A 26,026-nucleotide genomic window follows, 5' to 3' on the forward strand; every position below is an offset into this window, starting at 1 on the left:
GACCAATATTCATACCTAGCATTTTAAATTGAAATATAAACTTTTTGTTCCTAAATAAAGGAATGCTAAAATTTAGAGCTTGAGTATACTGAAAAGAAACAAAAATAAAATACATATTCCAAGGAGGAAAAGCTCTTTCTCATATCCTACCAAAGACATTCAATTTTTCTTTAATTTTATGTAAAAATGTATATTTTACAATGATTCTATATGTCAATAAATCTATATTAATAGTAAGTCTTTGGCCATAAGCTTTTAGTAAAAATTTCTACTGTTAAGACAGAGAATTTGTCCTATCTATACCAGCTATCACATCTTTTCTTACCACCTTTTTGGAAAAGTTTGATCGTTTAAAGGTTTCAAAGAAATGATTATGTATTATTATGCAACATTTAATGGTGACTAGATAATACTCAATATACATTACTTATAATTTTTTATTTCATTTTATTTTAAGTGTAATCACAAACACATACCTGATATAGAAGGTCTTTTTGAAGCAAGGGGGGGGATCGTTCTTCATACATGGGAGGTGGTTTATGTGTGGGTGGAAGGTCGATCCTGCATTAAAAAGGTTAATAAATGTGACTGCAACATTTAGAAAAAAAGGGGGTGGGACAATTAAGGTTCTCTTAAGTTTTGAGGATATTTTCCTCACAGTAATACATGCTTAATTTAGTTTTTATATTTCCATTACCCTATCACAGATGAGGAAAAAAGCCTGGTTTTAAAGTTCCAATATTTAAAACCAATCTAACTGATTCATTTAAAGAAGTTACTCAAATGGAAGAATTTCCTGAAAATTATTATTAAGCAAGTAACCTAGTACATAACCAATTTACTTAAGTATCCATCTGACTATGCCTACCATCATTTTAAAGAGAGTCAAACACGTGCAATGGAAGGCAAAGTGTCATAAAAGTGATTTTTAAAAAACTGTATCTTAAAATGATAATGAAAAAAGTTACACTGTATTTTGGAAGTATTTGCAAACCCATGGAATTTCAAAACCCATTTTCAAAACCCATGGTTACTCTTAGAATATCCATCTTGCAAATCAAGATTATTCAACTAAAGACCATATAACTCTTGTCACCTAAAATGAACAAAGGGCCTATTACAGCCTCAGGGAATATATTTATTTTAGAAAAAAAAAACTAATCAATTATTAAAAACCTACATTTTCATGTATTTAAGCATTATTGTTACAATAAAAATTAAGTATATCTTGTAAGCTCTCTGCATTTTAGAAAACAATTTTTATATCTTCTCATACTTTTGAAGTTCACAGATAACTAATTTTCAATACTTGTGATGACTAAATCAAACAAAAATGTTACCTATATTAAAAAATAAAAAGAATGAAATCTCTAAAGGCCAAAGGAATTACGAACTCTGTGGCTTAATAACTCCTCAATGTGGGCATGAAATAATATCTTAAATGAACAGAATTCAAACAACAAATAAAATGGTTACATGGATGTAATTACGTAGCCTATTAGTAAATTATGTTTGAAATTATAGAAAAACCTGAGATAACTTGGGATCTTGGGAAATAAAGTTAACCACAAGCTAGTTACTCTTGAAATAGTAAAGATCTATAAAAATTACTGTAACTATAAATGTTAAAGAATCCTTGTTACAGGTGTTATAAAGATACTTTGCAGTTCTTTAAAGGTAATTATTTCCTTTAATCTAATTAAAATTACAGCAAATTTATAGCTCCAAGGTGCTATTGGTCATTTGGGTGAGAAAACCAAGGCCCATGGAGGTGATGTGATCTGTTCAGGATCATACCACTATTTTGATCAGGATAGAGTTGAGACTAACACTCAGGTGTCTTTAATCCAAGAAGATCTATCCCATAACTGTGCCAGATTAGAGGGGCCGAGACATACACACAGCATTTATGAAGACAGAAAAAACACACTGAGAGCCTCTTAATACAAAAATAATAACTGTATAAGAAATAATGCCATTTGTATAAAATGTCACAGTTTCATAAACAATATCATCTTCTTCTACTCATCACAACCATGGGAGGTAAGTAGGAAAAATCATTTTCACATTTCACAGATGAAGCAACAAAGCTGTTGATGGAATTAAGTGTATTAGGACGCTGGTTTTTTGATTCTACAGCAAAGTGCAATTTCTGCTTTAGCATTTTTAGCTCAATGACTACACCCTAAATACTGCTTTCTCTTTAAATAAAAAAGTTGCACATTTTGTAATTCATCAAAACCAAAATTGTTTAAGGAAGAAAAGTTTTAAAACTCGATGTATTTGATAATTCTTGGCAATTGAAAGTTAAGATCTATCCATACCTAGGACTCGCATATACAATCCAGAGAAACAATTAAACTTCTAAGATATTTCAAACCTCTCTTTCAACCACACTTCATCAAAGACCTGCATGTTTATTCAGAAGGCAGGACAAAATACAGTGTCATTACATTTTATTTGGAAAGATGCTTAATATATTCATAGGTGGAAGAGGTGTTTAATATATTTGTCTTCAATGGCCCCATTACACTTTTTACCAGAATAGTACATTCTGATGAAACCATGGTCATCTCACAAGGTCTAAGAGTATCTTTACTCTCATTCATCAGATACCTTACATAGGAGTAGCTGTAAAGATAAATACAAAGACTGACTCATACAGAATGTTGAACACAAGCAAAAAAGTTACCTACACTTTGTCAAGATAGGATGGTCTCTTTTTTCGAGGAGTCAGCAGGACAGTCACAAAGACCGCAATGATGAAAAGAGCAAGGACAGCTCCAATTACAGCTCCAGCTACAGCTATGGAAGAGGTCTGCTTAAATGGGACATCTGTAAAGCAACAAAAATTAGGCTTTTCAAACAATTTTAAAAAGAGTTTTTGAGTTTGCATAGCCTAATTTCAAAAATGATCAAGGACTGATTGAACATGTTACCCAATAGCATGCTTAGGAGACCCCAAATTTGATTCTTTTTGTAGGATTATGCTAACACCCTTTTTCCTTGCAAGATGTCACTTAAGCATAATTCAGCTTTGCTTTTTTTCAAGTTATGAAAATAATATCCCCAGTCAGATATCAATGAGTTAATCTATTTTCTATGGGCAAAGAATATCTGGAGGAGAACAGAAAAAAAGATGAAAACTATTTCAAGTTCTTACTCTAAAAGATAAAACAATTTTTTTTCATTAGTTAACAATATATATACATTTACCATTTTTATTCTAGTAAAATCATAAAAGAAGTTTTATTAAAAAAACCAAAAGCCTGTAAGATGGGGCAAACCAAAGACATAAAAAAAAAAATCCCAAGCCTAATAAATAGTCGAAAATGACACTAAATGTTTTTAAAGAGGTATTATAAAAACAGCACTTGTTGAAGATAATTTATTTCCCTTAATTCATGAACATCTAATACAAAGTACACTAAAGGTAGTGTCTCTCCTACAAAAGTAAATGGGAAATCTTCTCTGTCCCTTCACTATAAACATACATAATTTCTAAATACCTATTTATCTTTCCCAGCCTGCACCATAAATTTTGTTAAGGATTTTAAAAACATACTTAGCAATTATCATTTCATACAGTCCTGAAAAATTTAGTCACTCTATCTTATAAACACCCAAATAAGGGAATATACTAAAACTATTATAACTATGTATTTTCAAATATAAGTATTATGGATATGACAATATTATATGTAAATATTATTCAATCATTATGTGTAAATATTATTTTGATAATTTCAGCAACATTAAACTTTTTGAGTAAGTACCATCAATATATGCCTGGGTGGCTCAGTGGTTGAGTGTCTGCCCTTGGCTCAGGGCATGATCTCAGGGTCCTGGGATCGAGTCCTTTATCAGGCTCCCTGCAGGGAACCGGTTACTCCCTCTGCCTAGGTCTCTGTCCCTCGTCTGTCTCTCATGAATAAATAAAATCTTCAAAATATATATATATATACACACAGACACACAATTTTATCCTTTTAACCAATAAGATAAATGTTTAAGATAATATCGTATAAATGAAAATACTGTAGCTCTAAAGTTAAATATTCTGCCCAAGGTTATTCGATGAAGTAGTAATAGAGAACAAAGAGTGAAATAAAGTTAGCTGGGGCAGGCTAGAAGCCACCACATTTATGCCCTTACTGGGAGAAAATGGTTTTTTCAGTATTCAACTTACAATCTCCTTTTGGTCTGGTACTTGGACATGAAGAACTCTTAGCTTTTATTTGAGTGGACATTCATATAAACTTTTTTTTTTTCTATATAAACTTCTAAATAATTGCAATGACGGTTGCTGGAACCAGACATGGCAAATTTAAAGAGAATTAAAGCACTATCAGTTTTGAAGTATATTTCGCCAACTTACCATCATAGTATTTTCATATAAATACATATTTAGAAGTACTTTCCAATTTTGTTCCTATTAGAATGTCAGTCGCAAGGTGTTTGCTATAAAACAAGGTTTTACTTAATTATAAAATTCCTTAGCAAACTAACAGCCCTCGGTTTGTTAAATAATGAGTCATTTTATTAGTCTCATTCTAGACTAAGAAACTTATGCCAATGTTAAGTAACCCACTACAGTAACCTTTCAAACACTGACTAGAATCTAAAAATAGTAAGATATACAATTTGTGTGTGTGTATGTGTGAGTTCAAGCCCAATGCGAGGTTGTGCTTGAACTCACAACCCTGAGATCAAGACCTGAGCCAACTGAGCCACCCAGGTGGCCCCAAATACACAATTATTTTAATCAATAATCAGCTTAGTCATTCAGGACCTTACCCCTTATTTCCTAACACGTGCCTCATTTATCTTCCTATTATTGCTCATTTCTCTAATCCTTACTATCTCCATTTGAATATGTTACGTGAGGAAAAGTCTGAAATCCAAGCCAGTCAAATACTACTCTGCTCTTGTAAATGTTTGAAGATCTGGAATGATCTAGGAATAATTTCTACTCTACACTATCACTTTTCCCACCATAAAAATTATAGCTTTGTATTCTGTCTTTAACAATAGGTCAATCGAAACCTATTAAGGTTAGGCACCTGAGGTTTTGTGACCAAGGCCATATACATCATCAGTGGCACCAAATAAAAAAAATCCTAATGTGTCAAGTATGCTATTTATTCCACACTACTTACTCTAAATATATTCCTATTCCTTTATAGGAAATCTTTATTTTGCTAAGGGATAAAAAGCAATCCTATCATTTTTGCCCAAGTGTACTGAATTCAAATTTGAGGGTTACCTTGATGATAAGGACAAAGTTAATACCATATTTATAGTAATACTTCCAAAATTATTTTTTAAAAACTCAGGTTACTCTTTGAATAGAAGATTTTCAATGTACAGATCATTCATTATACATTCATCAAACTTCACACCTCCAAGAAAACCTTTCAGCTAATCTTGGTAAAGATTTTAAATTTGGTAGTGCTTGTACTAAAACATAATCGCAGACTTCATATCCTAAAGTAATTCCCAACTCTCTATATTATTAATATCCTTAAGTAATTCTCAAGCCCAAATAGACACTATTTCTTAAACATTTAAGTTATGGTCTACTTATCTACTTTTGTCCCATTAGCCTTATAATTCCTAGCTCTAGGACTCTGTTGTAACTTAAAAGTTAGTTGACTGCATGTAGACCATAACTCTGCCTTCTAACTTAAGTGGGCATATTTATTTCCCTTGGTTCCATTCATCCTTCACTCATATTTATCCTTTCTTTGTACACCTCTTCTTAGTATCACAACAGTCTAATGAGTGCCGAAAAGAGCAACTGAAAGAAAAGCCAGGTTATAAATCCATTTACCAACCAGATATACTATATAGATAAACTATGTTAAATACATATATGGGATAGACTTCACAATTCCTTTTCTGATTCTTCTACTAATTGACAAAAAAACAAATGCAGAATACATTTAAGGTTATTAAGAGATGATGAACACTACTCTAAATTGCAAAGGAAGGACTAAAATTTCTTGCATTCAAGTCAAAGAATTTTAATGAAAATTGAGAATTTAGTACCAACACTGCCTCCTTCACATCTCTGTCCACATAATCTACACAGACTCTATATTACACGAAAGCAAAAAAAAGGTAAGCAAATGTCTAATATAAAAATTTGGCGTTTTTAAACATTCAGTTAATTTACTGAGTGACTGACGTGAAGCAACATTACCATCACCCAAGAAGATAGCCTACTAAATCTTAACTATATGCTTACGATCAGCAGAAAACAAGACAAAAATGTTAAAATAGTCAAAGATTTGTATGTGTGTATTTCAAAAGAACAGCTTCCTATTATCAGGACAGCTGTATTAATCCACAGATATTGGAAACTCATCTACAAAAACAAAAAATTAGTATTCCCCAATATAACAGAGGCTTACTGACCATCACCAGAGATATCATGCGTATGCCTTTGGGGAACATATTCAAAAATCTGTTAACACATCACACCAAAAGAAACAATACACAGAAATTCCATTACTTTAAAAAAATGTACATATAACTACTAAACTGAATTTTGCCTTTATTACTGATACATATGAATAAAAAAACATGTGACAGCTATTCAAACGTGTTCACCTAGTTCACGTGACAAGATTTGAAAAAGATACTATTCTATATAGTAAAATACAGAAATTTGCTAAAACCACTTAAAATGAGTGAGTACAGAAATCTACAGGCCCTTTTCACACTTACATTCAAACACTAAGTACTAACAATTAATTGAAAGTTTCATTTTTTTCCATTCTCTTCACCAAAACTTCAGTGAAGTCATTGCATGATTCACACGTTAATGTCAATTATCTACAAACTTACCTTCTCAACTTCTATTTGCTCCCTATAATACCTATCACTGTATTATCAATTTTCTCCATAAATATAACTCACTTTTTCAATAGCCCCTTTTAATGCTTAACTTTTTGATATATCTAGTCCTTTATAGAGAATCCATAAAAATATTTTTTTCCAGTGTAGAGATCATTTATCCTATCCCTTTTTAAAAGATAAGTGATAATCACAAAATAAATGTTGTACTAGTATATAATACACAGACTGGCATGGGTAGCCCCACTTAGTCCAAATGTCAGGAGTTCACTTGCTATACAAGGCACCCAAAAAGTCCTGTGGCCAGTGTGGAGTAGGACAGTTCCAGAATGAAATCAAATAGACACTCCGTTGTTCCTTCTCAGCACAGTCAACATATTGTGGCCGACTGGGATATGTGAGAGCTCAGCTGAGTGAACTAATAAGTACCCTAGATTTAACTAGAGGTCAAGAATGTAAAGGAGGCATGACATGGGTCCCTGGATGACAGGTGAACATCTGACACACAGACCAAATGGGGGTATCAGTGCTAATCCAGGTTATAGATTAGTAAACATTTATGCCTAGTAAATGTCATTCCTGCAAAGAACTGGTAGAATGAAGAGAACATCAATAATGAAGGCACAAATAATGACAAAACCCCCAAAACGACAATGCAAGTATCTTACTCTTAATACACAAACTTGATCAGTTCCATCGTGAAGTAAAACCACAGCCATATAATCAGACGTAATGAGTGAGCCATAAAAACTAAAACACATTAGGAGACCAAATAAAGATTTACATTCACTCTTATTAATGATACACCTCACACTAAATCCATAGTGCTGAAGCTGTAGGTAACATGAGGGTGGGGTTACTGTTATTAAAAAAAAAAAACATTGAAAAACCAATCATTCTGAACAGGAGACTAGCTCTAAAAACAGCATTTGGGATGAAAACTGTTAAGGTCCCCAACAATGTACTTCTTCCATTTGAATCTACTTGTTTTTGAAAGGTAGCATTTTAGTTACCAAGGATCAAAATAAAAACCAAATTATCAAAATACACTGAACATGGAATCAAACCTTTGAATCATTGAATCAAAAGTATAAAACAAAATTTAAAAAACAACATATGAAGCACATTCAATCACATGGTTTGAGCTGGACCTTGAATATGGAAAAGGGTGGATAGGAAAGTTCAGGTAAAAGCAGCTGGATGTGATTATTCAGACATTAAAGCACATGGCATGGTAAAAAAAAAAAAAAAAAAAAGAGTTACTACACCTAGACATTAAGTAGGTTCTGGATTAGATCTAGGCTTTGAGCATCTAATGACTGCTATTATCAAAGGAAAAACAGGTATTATGTGCCTCTGACAGAAGATACCATCACTTTAGAAGTAATTTTGCCCCTCAAAATTAAGCCTTAACCTTATGAAGGTTTTAGACCTGACAATTTACAGAAAATACAGAGGTACAACTAGCACAATCCAAACCGGGAAACTGCAGGACACACATGAAGCCATTTCCTCAACAAATAAAATACAAGGCAAAAATTGAGAGTAGGGAAATGCCTCACAGAGAACATATAGATTAAGAGATCACAATATATGGGTCACATTTAGATACTAATTAAAACTGCAAAAATGTGATTAGAACTTTGAATATTTACTAGACATGTGATATTAAGGAATTGATTTTTCATGTAATGATAAATCTGTGGTTACTTTTCCTAAATGTTCCTTCTCTTTTAGAGCTGCATGCTGATATATTTACAGATGAACTAATGGCAGGAAGGATTATGTGGGTAAGAATTTAACGGAACAAGACTGATCATGAGTTGATAATAACTGAAGCAGGTACACAAATGTTCATGTCATTATTCTATACTACTTTTGTATTAATTACCCATAATAAATTTTTTTAAAGGGGGGGGCCAGTTTTCTAGATCTAGTTACCTCGGGCTTTTAGCTCAAACTATCCCTTCAAAAAAATAGGTGTTTCCTGAGATAATTCTCAAAACTGAGACTGTGATATTAGATATGTCTCTACAGAAATATTATATATAAAATAAGGAAATGAGGCCTCGAATTATTCTTTCAAGTTTTGAAGATTATATTTTCAAGTTATCCTACTAAATTCACTTTCACTCTGCTTCACCCATAACACCCAGCCAGAATAGCAGCAGAAAATATAAATGAACCAGGACAACCCAAAATTGAATCGTTTTATCCTCATAAATCGAAATGAACTTGATAAAATAACTATCATCAAGGTTCAAGAAGATAACCCCTAAGGATATATACAGCAAAAGCTTTTGTAGCAAATCTATCACTACTCAACCCAAAGTAGATAGGTAACAAACAAAACAAAAAGAAAAAAACCTTGCAGCTTACTGAATAGAAGAAAACAAATATTAAACAGAAAGCATTTTTTAGAATATAGAAAAGTTGTTATGCTGTGTATACTATTCCAGAGATTACTTCATGCCTGAATATTCATTGGTATAACAAAAGGAAAACCAAGTTTAATCCAGTCAAAATGTATGCTATTTTAAAACAAAAACAAACAAAAGAACCCACTGCTTGCTTTAGAATAATTTAAAGTTTAGGAAAACAAGTATAATCTTAAACAGCAGAGATAGAAAACAGGGAGATGGTTACAATTAGAAGCAATGGCATTTATAATGAAAGCCATTACAAATACAATGTTTATAAGTGAAAAACACTAAATGTCAACTTACAAAATATCTTGTGAAATGTGTTCATCCAAATGGAAAGCCAATATATATACATAATTTAACTTACATCACACACTCACAGCAAAAATATTCAAAATTTGCTTTAACGGCTAAGACTAGAGAAACAGGTAATTCATGACTATGGAGAGCAAATTCTGTAATGGCTAACCTACCAACTTAGATGCTCTCCTCAAACTTTATTTAACTGTATCCTTAACCTGATATAGTTTTGTTTGGGTAGAGAAATAAAATAGATTTCAAATTCCCACAAAAACTTCATTACTTAAAATATAAGAAACTAGATTATACATACAACACACACACACACACACACACACGTACACACACACTCCAGCAAATAACATAACGAGGACAAAGAAGGTAATACAGAGATACGGGCTTGGTATAGAAATATGCCTCTAAAGAATTTTTTTAAAAACTTTTATTTAAAGATTTGTTGCATGGCTATTAGGGCTACCACCTGATAAATAATTTGGTGGAAAAAAAAAAAAGTAAAAACCACTGGTACAAATTGAAATTAAATGCAAACTCAATACACCAAAAATTTGAGAAAGGAGTTTCTTATGAATGATACATTTCCAATTAACAAGTGAATAGAAAAAACAAATCTATAAATCGTTCCTCTATTAGAATTAAAAATATGGGTAACCATTTCTTCCTTCTTATATTTTACACTGATTATTTCCATACATTCACAACTTCTTGTTCATAAACCTTTAGTATTTACCAAAAACAAAATCAAACTCAAATAAAATGTTTTCACATACAAATTGTTATATTTATCTCAATTCTTGCACTCATATTGTACTTCCTACAAGCCCTTCTGCTACACATTTAGCTAGGGTTGTCTTTAGAAAACATTCCTATATATGGCTATCAGAAGCAATATTTACTACTGAAAAACCTTAATGGTTTCTTTAATCTTAGACTTATCAAATAGAAACCTTTTAGGCACATGGTAAAATACTAAATATTTCAACTATAATGTACTCCTCAAATGTCACTTTTAAAGTTAACCCCTAGCCTATTAAAGTTTTAATGTATTTTAATAAAAATGGCAAAAAAAATTGCATTCATCATCCCTGCATTACTGAAATATTTTAACCAGTGTGAAAGAAAAACCCTAAAGCGAAAACAAAAATGAGAAGCCAGTTCAAAGAATAAAGAAACAAAAATAAAAATGGTCAAAATAAAGTAAAACATTCTTCCATCTTTTCCAGAAAAAGAAAAGGATTTTCATATCGACCTATCAATTAGCTGTAAATACCACTGATACTAAAAAATTAATTTAACAAGAATGTTTAATGACTATTCATGTTCACAAATAAGTCTCTATGTACAGTAAACAAAGTTCTAATAAACAGCAGTGCAATGCTTCAGAAAGTCTTAACTAGTATCAGTTTTTATGATTTTTTTAATCTTTTCGTTTGCCAAATGATTTAGTTTAAGGATACAGAATGTATCAAACACTCACTTGCAGTTTTCCATGTCACCCTCTCCCGTAAAAAAACAAAACAAACAAAAATGTCCATCCTAAACACATAACGGCCACAATATTAAAGGAAGATCTTAATCGCTAAGTATTTATATTTTTAAAATGCAGTTCTTAAAATACATTGCTAATTTCTTTCAGATTGCACTCAAGTTGAGGTTTATACAGTGATTATTCTGCTTAGATTCATATGGCATTTTAAACCATTGTTCTAAAGATGAAATTGTGAACAAAAAAGCCACAATTCACATCTTCCATGGCAAGAATTTTAGATCCATCTTTCTTGTGGCCATCTCAGTGCTAGTATTTAAATTAAAACATAAAGTCCACTTCAATCACAGGGTATTACCAATAAAGTTTTCCTAGTATTTGTACATCAGTGGTTAATTATATTAAAACCAGATATTTTTAACAATATATGAGTGAGCTTACCTGTATCCTTAGCTGATATTATAGTTTTAGACTAAGTGTGTGACTGGGAAGAGAAATAAAATAGGTTTCTAACTTCCACAAAAAACTGCTAGTTCAAAGAAAGGAAATTATGTTATAATCATTTAGAATAAGGCCTTGACTACTTGCAAAATTCTATGAACATGTTAGAACTCTGCCTTATAAAACATTCCTTTAGATTTGAGGAGAATCATCAGGAGTGGGGTGGTTGGGGGATTTAAAAAAAAAAGTACCTACTTTGCCTTTTTATTAACAAAATAATTTATTTATGATTTTCCTACTAACTTCCACTTCAATTCCCTGGCAAAACACCTAAGGCAATTCTACACAGTCCTTTTTCAAATGAATCATCAACAGAGAAAACATATTCTTTGGGCTTCAAAGTAGTTGTCATTATTACAATTTTACAGGACTCCACCGTAGAAGCAATTTAATTACCTCACAAAGAAGATGATCCACATTTGAAGATTTAGATAACATTTCTTTTTCAAAAGATACATGATTTTTGGAAAGAATATACTTAATGAATTATGCAATAAACAAAAACAAAACAAAAAACCTTATGATGTTTCCAGTTTTAATTGGAAAAACAAAAATCTTGAAACAAATACATACATTTAGGAAGAAAAGGGGGATGGTTTGCCATATCCATCAGTAAGTGTTAATGACTGGTTCTATAATTCAAATTTTTCTCATTAAACCCCAAATTTACAAGTTTATTCTAATTTTCTGCATATTTACCCGTCTGAACATCTCAGATGACTAAAACAAGATGGGCTAGAAAATTCTTTGTATAAATTCTTGGCTGACATGTCTCATTTCTGAAAACTGGTACTCCAATGCTAGTTTACCCACATTGTACCATATATTGAAATGCCCTCTCTGAACTATATTTAACTGCGTACCATCTTTTCATTATTATTCTTATATTTAGGACATAAAGCATTCAAACAAAACTATGCCACTTAATATATCAAAATCTATGTTCATATAACATTTAAGAATTGTCCTCCAGAGATGAAAAAAAATGTAGTAATTATGTTTAAAAGGCATGTTTTTATTCTAACTCTTGTACGTATTCTGGACAAAAATACTGACCAGCTAATTATGCTCTTCCACACATCATGTTCACTGAGTTTACTACCACAGTTTTAGTGCAACAAAATATCTTTGAAAAGCCACTCTACAGTAATTATGGCAAGGCTCATTAAAATGCAGAGGTAAAGATTCCATTTGTATAGAAACTTAGAAAATAATGTTTGAAAAGGAAAGGTGTTTCATCAGGCTGAATATTTTTTCGTATACTAAAAATATATATAAACATTTCTTGAATTAGTTTTATAGTCAATTTTGATGTAGCATCATTTAGTGGTGATAAATTTTGAGAGGTATATGTTTAACAAACATTATACTTGAGATTATAGTCTTAGGTAAACATTTAATACACAATGCCAAGGTAGTTTCCTTTTTTTTTTTTCTTTTTAATTTTTGTACCAAAAAAGTCATACATTTAATGTTGACATTTCTTCTTACCTGTGTGCCTCAGACCAATAAAGTACTCTGCATTAAAATTTAAATCTTGAGACAGTAGTACAGCATTGAAAAAAAATTGTAAAGCAGCTCAGATACATTGAACCCAGATTTTACATTTTCATTTGTCAAATTAGAATATAAAAAGTAAGCTTGAAAATCAAGTTGAAAAAGCTTATTCTTCCTCAAGAAAAAGTATGAACAATCTGAAAATGATCAACTAGTATGAATGAAACATTGTACATAGATAGGTAAGTCACATTTAGTGGTTGCTAAACATACCACTCCCTCCTGGAAATTACCGAACCATCTACGTGCGAAACTAAGTCATCTTCATTGTCGTCATAATGTTCATCGCTGACGAATTTCATTCCCATTTTTAGATCTTCATAATAATCCATTGGTCTTTCAAACCTACTGAGATTTTCTACATTGTTCCACTGCGTTTTTTCAGGCTCTTCTAAATAGTCTTTCCGTATTAGATTGTTCACTGGATTTTTGTTTTCTTTTTTCACACTGTCTGGGTAAGAATCAAGCTCATCTTGTTGAAGAACATCTATTTGTGATTCTTTCTGCATATCTGACGGTGGAATGTAGTTCTTGGCAAAGTAGTCTCCACGAAACGTCCGTCTTCTCCTATAGCAGAATATTCCAGCCAAAACACTTACAAGTACTATGAAGAGAGCCCCACCCACTACACTAGCAATGATTGTGCCAATTGTGTCATCCTTAATTGTTGCCAAAGTTGACAATGGGAAGGGCAATTTTTTTGGTTCTGTTGCTAGATCCTCGATGTCAGCAGTTGAGGGATGCCACTGAATTGTAGGTTGAAGGGTGGTAGTAGTAGGAGGATCTAATGGAAACAGTAAAGATAGACAAGACACAGAAAGGCAAAGAATGTCAATGCAGGCTGATCTGGCAGCAAGTTGAAAAGACAGCACAGTTAATGAATATATATTCATAGTAACAATAGTTTTTCATTCTTAGGATCAGAATGTAGTGGTACTTCTATATTTTTTAAAAATAACAAAACTGACATTTAGTCAGTTACCAATGAAGTAAAAGAAATGAAATTACCTATGGTGTAAATCCTAAATTATTCTATTCCAAGTTTAAGCATAGTATTGTACTCCAAGGAATACTTTTCTTTCTTTCTTTTTTTTTGAAGAGCATTACTTAAGTGTCCTGTATACAGCTGGCTTAAGAATTCTCATACAAAACATTAAGCAATCCAAATGTACATTTTCTTAGCCAGAAGAACAAAGAAATAAAATGAAAGAATTAAAAAAATTAAAATGTTTTCTTAATATCGATCTTTACCTAATATCGTTTTACTTTTATAAGATTAGAACTTATCTTTAAAAGAATGAAAAACTATAGATTCTTGTTAAGTGGCCATAGTATAGCTGTTGGCTTAATAATTCTCTCAAAAATATTTTCCTTAAGTAAAGAGAACTCTTCGATTTTTAGGAAGGACATATATAGTACATACCATTATTTAGTAATTTAAAAATAAAAAGCATGTTTAAACTGTGTTAGCCAAATGGGCTATATTATCAAATGAGACTAACAGACAAGGACAAAGTAAAAACATGTTATCAAGTGTTATAAAATGCCATCACCATGTCTATATCCCATGGGTAAGATATCCAAACATTTAAGTAATTGAAGAATTTCAACCGTGTCTGCAAAATTTAGTGTCACATTGCTTTAGTATGGAGTCTCAAAGAGTAGCTAATATTTTAGAGAGAACATTCTAATAATACTTAAATATTAGATGCAAATGATCCTGTGTATTGCCATTAGATTACAGAGTAAATAGCCATTAATATTAAAAAGCAACTAAACATAAATAGTAAAAATTAAAGATCGGTTAATTCTCAATTAAGTGGTATTTGTAGGTCATGTTACACAAAACTCTAGAGTTTGAAGAAAGGATGAGTTAAAAAACCTTGAATTTCTTCTTTGATAAAAATAAATGACTCAAATGGTAATCTCCTATAATTAATTTTTAAATGAGTGGTACTGAGAGATTTTAAAAAATGATTGTTAGAAAAATACTAAATCTACATGGGGTAAGTTATTCTAAAATTACAAGCTAAAGAAAAATACTTACTGAAACAGGTTTCATCACGGAATGCCATATGTACAGAATGTGGTAAAAATTTAGCAAGTACAATATAAAATTAACAAGTACAGCATAACTAATTTCCTATGAGTTTAAACCAATATAACAGGCAATCCTGCCAAGTACTTTGAAGTGAATATTAGTTATCATATTATATGTAAGTGACTCAAGGAAGAGTTTTAATTTGTAAGAACATATTATTCACTAGTTGAATAAATTCAATCTTAAAAAAAATTGTGGAACTGTAGGATCATTTCTAGTATAAAAGTAGTAAAGCCTATCATATAATGCAACTCCAGAGAACCAGGATATTAAAGAAATAAATGAAAAATTAATCATCTGCAAGACAATTCATGTATTTTCTGAGGTGGTAGGAAAATGGGTAAGTCAAGTTTTCAAATACTAAATGTCATCTTTACAATGATTTCCAAAGAAAAAAAATATTACAATAAACTGGTATCAACATGTTTAAACAGAAGCACAAATCACCTAATTATTTGTAATTCACACATTTTTGTGCATGTTAAGATTTTTAAACTTTTGATAGTTCTTAATGAAATGATGTTTTTCTCAGAATAATCATGTACCTGAACTCTCACCAAGATATGTAACTCATTTTTTTACTAAGTATCTCTTGAAAAAAAAAAAAAAGATTCACTGGTATTTCTTATTTCTACTTGCAATGTTCTTTATGTAAACACAGATTCATGGCCACTAATTAACTCAGATATAACAAAATACAGCTTTCAAAGACCCTAACTGAAAAAAAGAGCAACCAAAAAACAAACCCTACTTTAAAATTTTGTCAGTGAAAAATAAAAATAAAAAAATAAAAATAAAATAAAATTTTGTCAGTGGTTCTAGAAATTTTTTAACCTGCCAACCCCTCCTCAACCAAATAAAGATATCATTGCCCCACTGATTCCACTGAAGAGGGATTACTGTTAATATTTAATTATTTTGTATTTTAAGCAATGGACATAGGACAACGAACAAGACATTTGTTCATGTTTTCTCATTCCTGCCCTGCTCCAAGATAATTACACTGAGAATTAGAATTTGTGTAAGGAATCAAACAGATTATTTTGTAATCACTAATAGCTACTTATTTCTCATAATTTAAAATCCTTCCTCACAGCATTCCTTATTTCTTCAGACAGTATTTTTTGATATTTTTTGCAGAATGTGTGACAAACGAATATTTTATTAATGTAATGAACTAGTCGAGACTATGAGTTCTCGACAATCAAATGAAGAAGTTTTATTTTTACCCCCCCCCCAAAGTAATGAGTTCTGCCAAACAGGAAAACAAATAGTTCAGTAAGGCTTTTGTAGCTATAAAAGATATTTTAGCCTAATAACTACTATATTAAAAAAATAAATCGATTTTCTTCTCTTAGACTTATAGGAGTTGTTTAAATAAACAAAATCTATGAATTTTAAAGAATACTGATTATATTTGGATTCTTATGCCAGATAGTGCACCTAATTCCTAAAATCAATAGGATTCAAAATTCAAGATTTGCATAGGATACAGTTTGAGTTTTAGGCATGGGGGAAGTTACGTGACTCAAAAATTTCTCTATTCTCTAAGAAAAGTACAAATATCAGGGAAAAACATACCAAAACAAGCAGAAAAACACAATTTGCAGCAGTCATTTAGTATTGGACAAAGATTCACTGTAACTCCACAAGTAGTAATTGAGGTTGAATGTTGCAATCTTGGATCAATCACCTATTGCCCCAAATCTTACACTTACCAATGTGAAAAAAGGGTAGAATAAAATTACAATTTCCCCTCAGAGCTGCTAACTCTACTCTGTTCTGAGATATTTTAGTCTCCAGGCATAAGATACATTCATTTTAGAAATATTTTTAAATCATTTCATAAATTTTTGAATATCAACTTTAATACTGAATTAAAATTTTTTTTCTAGAGGAAAAAGGGTACATATAACTTTTAATAAAAAAAAAAAAGGTCAACAGCTTAATTGTTTACTCTTTGTGAATTATGGCCTTTTATTCTGATAAAAGCCTATTAGGATTTACTAGTCATTATGGACAGGCAGTATTATATCTAGGATATTTAATATCCTCCAAGAAGCTCTCAGAGGAGTTAACTACGCTCAACATAGTGTACTATATTAAAGACTGGATAGAAAGGTAAAGTCTAATACTTAAAATCATCTCATAAAATGTTTTCTAAAGTACTTAGCAGCAACTAATTGATTTTTCTTATTTACTTAAAATTTTATTTCCCCTCTTTTAGGACTTAGTAGAGGTTGACCAAAAATGTGTGAAGTTTATCATCAGTGTATGTTATTAACCTTGTCAAACAAAATAAAGCTATATAAAAGCACATTCTGGATTTTTCTTTCTTGTTTTCTTTTCAAACAAATTTTTTCATTCATGCAAGGAAAGTTTACTGAACACCTATCACATGCCAAATATTACTGCAGATGGTGGAAATACAGTAGTGAGTAAAACAGACGAAAGGACTTATTTCTAGTGGAAGTAAAAACAGAAAAGCATATAAATAAAATATGTAGATATTATGTGGCAGTAAATACCATAGAGAAAAATAAGGCAGAGGAGGAGTAAAGGGGTAAAAGAGGTTTCAATTTTATTTATAGTCATGAAGGTGATACTTGAGCAAACACCTAAAGAAGTGAGGGAAAGAGCTATAAGGATACCTGAAGAGCTTTCCAGCTGGAGAAGCAAGTCAAAGACTCTTAAGGTACCAAAGTTCCTGTTGTGTTCAAAGAACAGCAAGGAGGCCAGGAACAAGGCCAAGTGCGTAAGGGATGTAAGAGATGAGGTCAGAGAGAAAATCTAGGATCAAAGCATGTACAGATCCTTGTAAGTCATTGTAAGATCTGGTTTTCACTGTGGGTCAAATGAGAAGTTTGTGAAAGGTTTGCAGGAAAGAAGTGACATGATCTGACATGCCTTTTATAATGATCAATCTGGCTGCTGTTTTAAGAATAAATTAAAGTACAGAAATTAAATGGCTATGTTAATAATGAAGTAAGGGTTGCTGATGGCTTGGGTCAGAATACTCACTATACAAGTGGAAAACTAGAAAGCTTCTACATATATCATAATGGAGGAGCTGCCATGGATTTGATGATGGACTGGATGGGGTATGAGAGAACAACTGAAATCAAGAATAAGCATCAAGGATGAAACCCTGAGCAAAACTAAGGATGGAGTTGCCAATGGCAGAAAGGAGGGAAACTGATGGAGGAAGAGGTTTGGTGGCAAGTAGCAGAAGAAAGATCAGGACCTCAGTTTTGAATGTTAAGCTATAAATGCCTATTTATACTTCTACAAAGAGTTAGTGATTTTAATAGGCAGTTGGACACATACATCAAAAATACTGGGAAATGGATCCAAAATGCCAAAAGATATAATAAATTTAGGGTATCATCAACAGAATCAGTATATATAATAATGTCCAAATTGAGCCTCAATATTTAAATGACTACATAATTACAAACTGAGCCTGAGATTTACAAGTAATATCCCACACTAAATTCTGTATCATAGAAACACAGTAAGTAGTCCTTAGGTAACCACGTTTTAAATATGCATTTCCTGTGGCTTTAAGATCCTTAAAAAGAAAGAGAGAAAAATCTTTAAAGGAAGAAGGAAGACAAATAAACTAATATTTAATCTCATTCTGATTTCTACCAAAGCACTGCTACAGGTATAAAGGGCTAGCTAGGGCTGTACACAGCTCTAAGCTTCTTGTGAGATGCATGCAAAAATATATTTGCATCACCCCTGTCATATGCCAGGCACTAAGTGCTGAGTATTCGGTGGTAAATGAAGCAAATACAAATTGATTAAATATGAGGATGGATAGATAATATGTACACAAGCAAGTATACAACTACAAATTGTGGGAAATGCCATGAGAATATAATAAGGGGGACTGTTTTTAGATTGATCATACGAAGACAGAAAATAGAACATTAAAGCAAGCTTAAAATTTCTCTAAAAATCTAACTATTCAGTTTTCATAATTACATAATTGCCATACAAACCTGCTTTTCTCAAGGTTCTCTTCCTTTTTCCTTTAATTTTCCATTGTTTAGACATGAGGATTTCTATATTCTTGCAGTCACTAACTAGGTGCTCACAATATTTTTATATAATTTTTATAAATGAGCATTATACTGATAACTTATAGCCATACCCATGAAAAAAAATGTATTTTTAGCTCTAACTTTATTTTGTGAGTACCCGAATTTATATACTCAATCAAATTAATAAAAACATTCAGAGCAAAACCAACGGAATGTGAAAAATCTAAGCTCTTAGTGGCTTAAGGACTGACAATAAGAAACATCTTAAATTTTATTTCATTACAACATTTTCAGTAGCACTCTTACTTCACTCTCAGTAACCCAATATGATATAGTTCCATACTAAGTAACAAACTATGTTATTTAATAAGTCAGGTCATCAAAGTCAATAGCCCATTTTATGAGACACCTGTGTTCACAGTAGCCACCAAAATAACACACAAACTCAGTATTTGTTCTCAGTATAAAAATCAAAGAGCCTAGAAAAGTACATACAACCTATGAAAGGAATACTTAATACTATGGAACTGAAATGTTAACATATGCAAAGGTCTTAAAATGTATATAAGCTTGCTGCATAGACATTTGACATTTCTTTAAGTAGTGCCAATTTACATATGTATCTTGGGTAGGGTTACTTTATCACATCTCTTAGATTATTTGGAAAAACTCACACTGAGGAATCTGTACGTTAGCAAATATAAATCACTGGCGAGAATACAGTGTTGTTATGATTACAATTAGTGGAATAATTTCAGTAACTCATTTTGGGAGTAGACAGTAACTTACCTGAAATGTAGATGACCTTTTGATCACTTCTTTGACCAAGAGAATTGGTCACTTTACAGACATAAACACCAGAATAATTGAAAGTCAATGGATAGACAAAATGAAGAGTATTGTCTGAAGCCAATAAACCATCAGGCCACTGTCCATCCAACCTAGATTTTAAAAAGGATGAAATTATTTTAAATATCTTCAGACTTTATTCACTGACAGCTATTTACACAAGACGTACACTTTTAAGATGTTAGTGAAAGAACTGGCATTTTTTAGGTAAAATTCACTGTGAAATGGAAGTATAAGATACAAATTTTCACTTCAATAAAAATAAACTGATAAAATCCATTAAGAATATCCATTCTTTCAAAAAAAGAATACCCATTCTTTCAAAATACCAACTGACATAAGTGCCAAGTAGGCCAACATATTAGAATGGAAGGCAAGGAAAGAAAAAAAATTATGTGATTTTAAAGAATTACATTCAGAAAACTGGAAAATTAGAAAAATGTATTATCTGAAGACATGCAGTTTCAGAAGAATTAAAAATAATTCTCAGTACATCAGTGAATTCATAATATACGTATAAATTTCTTACTGAAAAGCCATCTCATTTAAGTACATGATAATGTCTTGGCACCTTTTGCAGCATATTTAAAGAGCGCCAATTCACACTGAGAAAATCTATACTGTGCCCCATTCAAAGACAATTAGTTTCTAAAGCATCAAAAAAGGGTCTTCATATAAAATCATCTCATTTGTAAGGTGGGCATCTGTGACAGTAAAAACCAAGGTACCATTTGGCATCAATAACTTTTTTTAAAATGGTGTCTATACTAACTTGGCTAAGAGGTCCTATCTAGTGTATACATTACTATAAACCACAACAGGAATAAAAGCCTATGACAATTCTAAAGCCATTCATTGCAATGGAACTAAGTATACTGTTATATTTCATACTGGCAACCTTAGGGTACCAAAAAGCACACCAAGATGTATTTATTTTGAATTTTTTTCTAAAGCCCATGAGTTATTTTTTAAGAGGACAAAAAGTCAAGTAAACCACTCAAATATTATGGTCTGAGCTAAGCAGATTTTCAAAAGGTTCATTTATTCATTCACTCAGCCATCCATTATTTAATTACTAGGAGCTTAATATTAACCATACTCTGCTCTGCTGGTTTGCTGAGATACAGAAGTAAATAAGATTTGGTCCTTGCTATAAATGATCTAAATACACAGAAGACTGACAAGTAATTACAAAGAGAATAAGAACAAAAAATAAGAAGAAGGTAGAAGGAAACAGAACGAACAGTGGACAATATGAGGAATGATGCTGTTCTGCAAATCCAATGGTAGTAGGTAGAAGAACAGTCAATAAAATCTTTTACAGTGCAGGAACTTTAATTTAGCATTGGAGAAAAAAGGCAATATTCTTACATGGTTTAAAAAAACAAAAACACTCAACCTTCTTCAAGAACTCTGAAAAGAACATTTGTACAAGCATCAGTTTTCAAAAGGTGAACTTCTAGGAGGATGAGAGTAAATACAGAGTATATAGAAATACCAATTATCTCTCTGCACCTTGATGCCCAAATTCTATTTTCTTTAATTGTGAGAAATATAAAAATGGCTTATAATCCCTTAAAGTTGCTTATTCAAATAAGCCATGGTCAGAAAAATCCATCACATTAAACTCACACCAAATGACATGCAAAGCACCTTCTATACTATTTTACCTATGTTAACTTTGTTTATATTCATTGTCTCTACCCTCACAACTCTATGATGTACTATTATCAGTGAAGAAACAACGAATTAGAGAGGTTAGATGTCTTACTCAAAAAGGCATCTCCAAGTACAAATACAAGGAAGGGAACTCAGAATTGTATGACTTTTAGAAATAATCTACCATACATCATAACCAATGACTTCTTTCCACTTTTCAGAAAATGTAAATGAAAAAAACTTTCTCTACTTTATAAACTTTAAAATTAGGTCAATAGATTGACCTAATATACTGTTTCCTTGTTCCCACAATATCCCAAATAAAACAAGAGTAAAGGAATTAAAAGCTATTAAAAAGCCACAAGGATCAAGAGAACAGGACGCAGAATTCATCAGACAAGACATTTCAACAAACTTTTAGAAGACAGAAAACCAATGGAAAAAACAATATACGCTTTAAGTCACTGTTTCTCCATCAAGAATGATTTTGTCTGCAGGGGACAACTGACAAGTCTGGAGACATTTTTGATTTTCACAATGGGGAGGTGGGTATGAGGCCAAGGAGGCTGTTAAACATCCTGCAATTCACAGGATTGCTTCCCACAACAAAGATTTATCCAGCTCAAAATGTCAACAGCGCCAAGGATGAGAAGCTCCATTTTGAGCTAAAGAAGTGCTTCCAAGCTGTATACGACTTTGGTCCAAGGAACCCAAGATTTAGAGTCACTGTACTACTACAGAAAGCTGGAGTGAAGCAAAGGGCTAGAATTATGGACATCAGCTGAAAGTTGAAAAAACAGACTCCTTTCAACTCCGTACAAGATACTAGGCATTTATGTTTTAGAAAGAAGGATGAAGGTTAATAAATAAACTGCATGGCCACAAAAAAAGACTTTCACTCTTCCTGAGTGACATCTGAAGCTTCCCCAGGGAAATAACTCTAACTGATCACTCTAAATGGAATCTATTAATGAGTAATCCCCACTACAAAGACAGAATTTCCAGTGAGGATTTTATTTTCTTTTAATGCATCACTGTGAAATGATTGGACAACTGAGAAAATGAAGGACTATCTACAAAATTAAAAACCAAACAAAAAACAAAAGAACTTGAAGAAAAGGAGACAATAAGAAGCAGTAAAAACTCTCTGAAGAGGAAATAAACTTTAGTAAGGTGCCTCTAGGAAGAAGCAAGACACTACAGCCATAAAATAAGAAAAAAATGCCATAAAATGAAAGAGAAATAAGAAAATGCTCCTAGAAATAAAAAATGTGGGGGTGCCTGGGTAGCTCAATCATTAAGTGTGTCAACTCTTGATTTTGACTCACGTCATGATCTCGGTGTCCTGGGACCAGGGCTCTCCACTCTGCAGGCGTGTACATGAGTATTCTCTCTCCCCCTCTCCCTTCCCTCTCTCTCTCCCCCTCTCCCTCTGCCTTCCATCTCTAATAAATCTTTTAAAAAAAATGAAAAAAAATATGCCTCCAAAATGTTTTAAATCAATTAAGTCAATGGGGGGAAAAAGTGAAGGAAATTTCCTAGGTAGAACAAAAAAACTGAACAATAAGAAAGGTCTAGTAGAAGCAAATTTAAAAAAGAAGGGGAAATGGTCAAAAAAAATGAATAAAAACCATACACAGTTGAAAGATTCAGGTCTCAAGACTAAAGGGGAGCCCCAAATACTGAAAAATATAAATGAAAACCTTAGTATAACAGTTTGAAATTTCACAGATAAAGAGAATTAAGGATATTCTTTGAGACTAAGAATTATTAGCCTAAGGAAAACAAAGATTTTAGACAAAATAAAACAATTCTAGTATACTATACTGTCAATAAATAATATTTATGTGTCATAGGGAGACATTGATTATAGAGTTTAACTAAAAGTGGCTTAATTTCATTAGGACTTATTATGGTTGGAATATGTATATCGGTATGTTTGTGTTTGAAGGGGTAGATATAAAATTGAATTTTCATCTGTTATAGTAAGAAGTCAACATTATAGTATTAAGAAGTAACAATTTAAGACCAATGATGGTTAACTACCAGAGGAATTGCTAAAATGGCTAAAAACTAGTCTCTTAACAAAACTGCAGTGGTAGGTAGGTAGGGAAGAGGTGGGACAGGAGAACACTCATCCTTAATTTAACTTTCAGCCATTACGATCATCATGTATTACACTGATTAAAAATAATTATGTATTTAAGAATAATTTTCACTTTTAAATAATTTATCTTTAGAAGTATCTGACATTATTACCTGCTCCACACAGATTTGAAGGGTGGTGGATTTGCATCAGCATTACACTTGAGATTAACACCTTTTCTTCCTACAAACCAATTCCCATCATAGCCTGTTACTGAAACCTCTGGAGCATCTATAAAATAAATGCATAAAAGTACAAATTACCCTTTGCTAATGATTAATGCAATATATAATGACAAAGCATTAACATGACGACTAAACTTCAGAAGAATAGAAATCATTTTTCCTCCTGTCAAAACACATAACCAGTGTGGAAGACAGTAGTCAATAAATATTAGTTGACCGAAAGAATGAGTGCATGAATGGACAATGAGTACCCACACACCAGACAACTATAATCATGTACAGTTCTAGTTATTATGAACACTGAATGTAAGGATATTCACAAACCTACATCACCAAGAACAAAGTATGAGTCCCATTATGAAAAATGTAAACTTATGAACAGTGGAAATACATTATATTACTTAATTTGGTAAGATGTGGCATTGGTACTTATACCAAAGTCGCCATATAAAACTATCTTTAAAAAAAAAGTTTAATCTGAAAGAAAATACCCCCTAAAAGATACAAAGTCAATTACAGAGATCAGATTTCCTGTGTTATAATTAATAGTCTACGGGTAAGTAGAGATGTGACACAAACTTTTTATGGATATAATTACAATTAAAGTTAAATTATCTGTGGTCTCAACTGTCGTAAAACATGAAATTTCATCCATCAATGCACCCAAACATCTTTTGGTAAATCACAATATAATTAGTTAAATAAGCAATTATCCCTTTCTACAAGCAATAGAAATTTATGCCTTCAAACTATACAATCCAATACAAATCATTCATTCAACCATCATATTGTTTAACTCCTAGTAAATGGCAGGCATTGTTTTAGGCATTTGGTATACATACAAACTCTGTATTCATAAAATTTATTTTCTAATAGTTTTTAATAAGGAAGAGAAAATCTTAAAAGCTAAAACTTGTTATGAAAGCCAAGAAGGAAAAGAATAGGATGATATAGAGCAGATAAGAAGGGCCTAATTTAGACTGGGGGTGAGGCTGAGGAAGGTCATAAAGGCTTAAAGATGAGTTACAGAATAAACTAGGTAAATAGTACATGACCAGATGGGGAAGTTAGTAAGACCAGATCTGTTTAATTCTGTCAGGGAAGCTTGATCTGTTGTCAAGCAAGGTTTACAAAAATTAAAAAAAAAAAAAAGTGTAAAAAATTAAACTTTTCCTAAGGTATAATTACCTTGTAATTTTAAGAAATGACTGCCTCATAAATACCAAGAATTAACATTTTTGTAACACACAATTGGTACTAAAAATGTTGCTGAAACAACAGTAATCTGTGAGTCTAATTTCTTTTAATAGAAGGAGGGTACTAAAAGGTAAGGCATCCCAAAGAATACCTCCAAATTTTGAGATCTGAATTTTGGATATAAGAGTTTATCTCCTTAAATGTTGTTTACATGTTTTATAGGTCCCGATTAAAAAGAGGAAAAAAATCATGATTACTCTAAGAACACTTTAGGAGCAAGCCAATAAATCTAAGCCATAATTATGTAAGTCTTATATTAAAAGAAATATTGTATACATTAAGGATTGCATTCAAGTAAACAACCAAAAAAGCATAATGTACATAATACAAATTGAAAATTTCAGTCATGAGATATAAGGAAGGACAATATATATATGAGGAAAAGATTAATAGTACTTACAATTGGGATCTGAATTTTACAAGAAAAAGGAAAAAGTTAAGAGTCTGTGAAAGTAAGGTAGGAAAAGGAAAAAGAGACATTTTAATTGGATTCTCCAGAGAAGTGTAAAGAAGGTATCCACACTCAAGGATAAAATGGCAATAACATTCATGTAAGATAACTTCCCAAATTCAACCCTATAGATGTTGAAAAAGATTCTTAGAATTAGCTTTAGAAACCATTATACCAAGTGTA

General features: G+C 31.7%; 1 protein-coding gene across 2 annotated transcripts in view; it reads right to left on the reverse strand.

Moving 5' to 3' along the window:
* Positions 1–26,026, reverse strand: part of NECTIN3 (nectin cell adhesion molecule 3) — a 117,055-nt gene that overhangs the window by 44,209 nt on the left and 46,820 nt on the right. The window contains exons 4-7 of one of the 2 annotated variants that reach the window (XM_055316190.1): positions 24,064–24,181; positions 20,086–20,237; positions 2,697–2,835; positions 477–561 (exon numbers count right to left, since the gene is read on the reverse strand). In XM_055316190.1, the coding sequence (XP_055172165.1) occupies positions 477–561; positions 2,697–2,835; positions 20,086–20,237; positions 24,064–24,181 (494 nt within the window). Of the gene's footprint in view, positions 1–476; positions 562–2,696; positions 2,836–12,107; positions 13,931–20,085; positions 20,238–24,063; positions 24,182–26,026 lie in introns of those variants that run through there. The other variant, XM_055316189.1, reaches the window with a different exon arrangement.

The sequence above is a fragment of the Nyctereutes procyonoides genome, unplaced genomic scaffold (genome assembly GCF_905146905.1).
Source record: "Nyctereutes procyonoides isolate TBG_1078 unplaced genomic scaffold, NYPRO_anot_genome, whole genome shotgun sequence".
Classification (NCBI taxonomy): domain Eukaryota; kingdom Metazoa; phylum Chordata; class Mammalia; order Carnivora; family Canidae; genus Nyctereutes; species Nyctereutes procyonoides.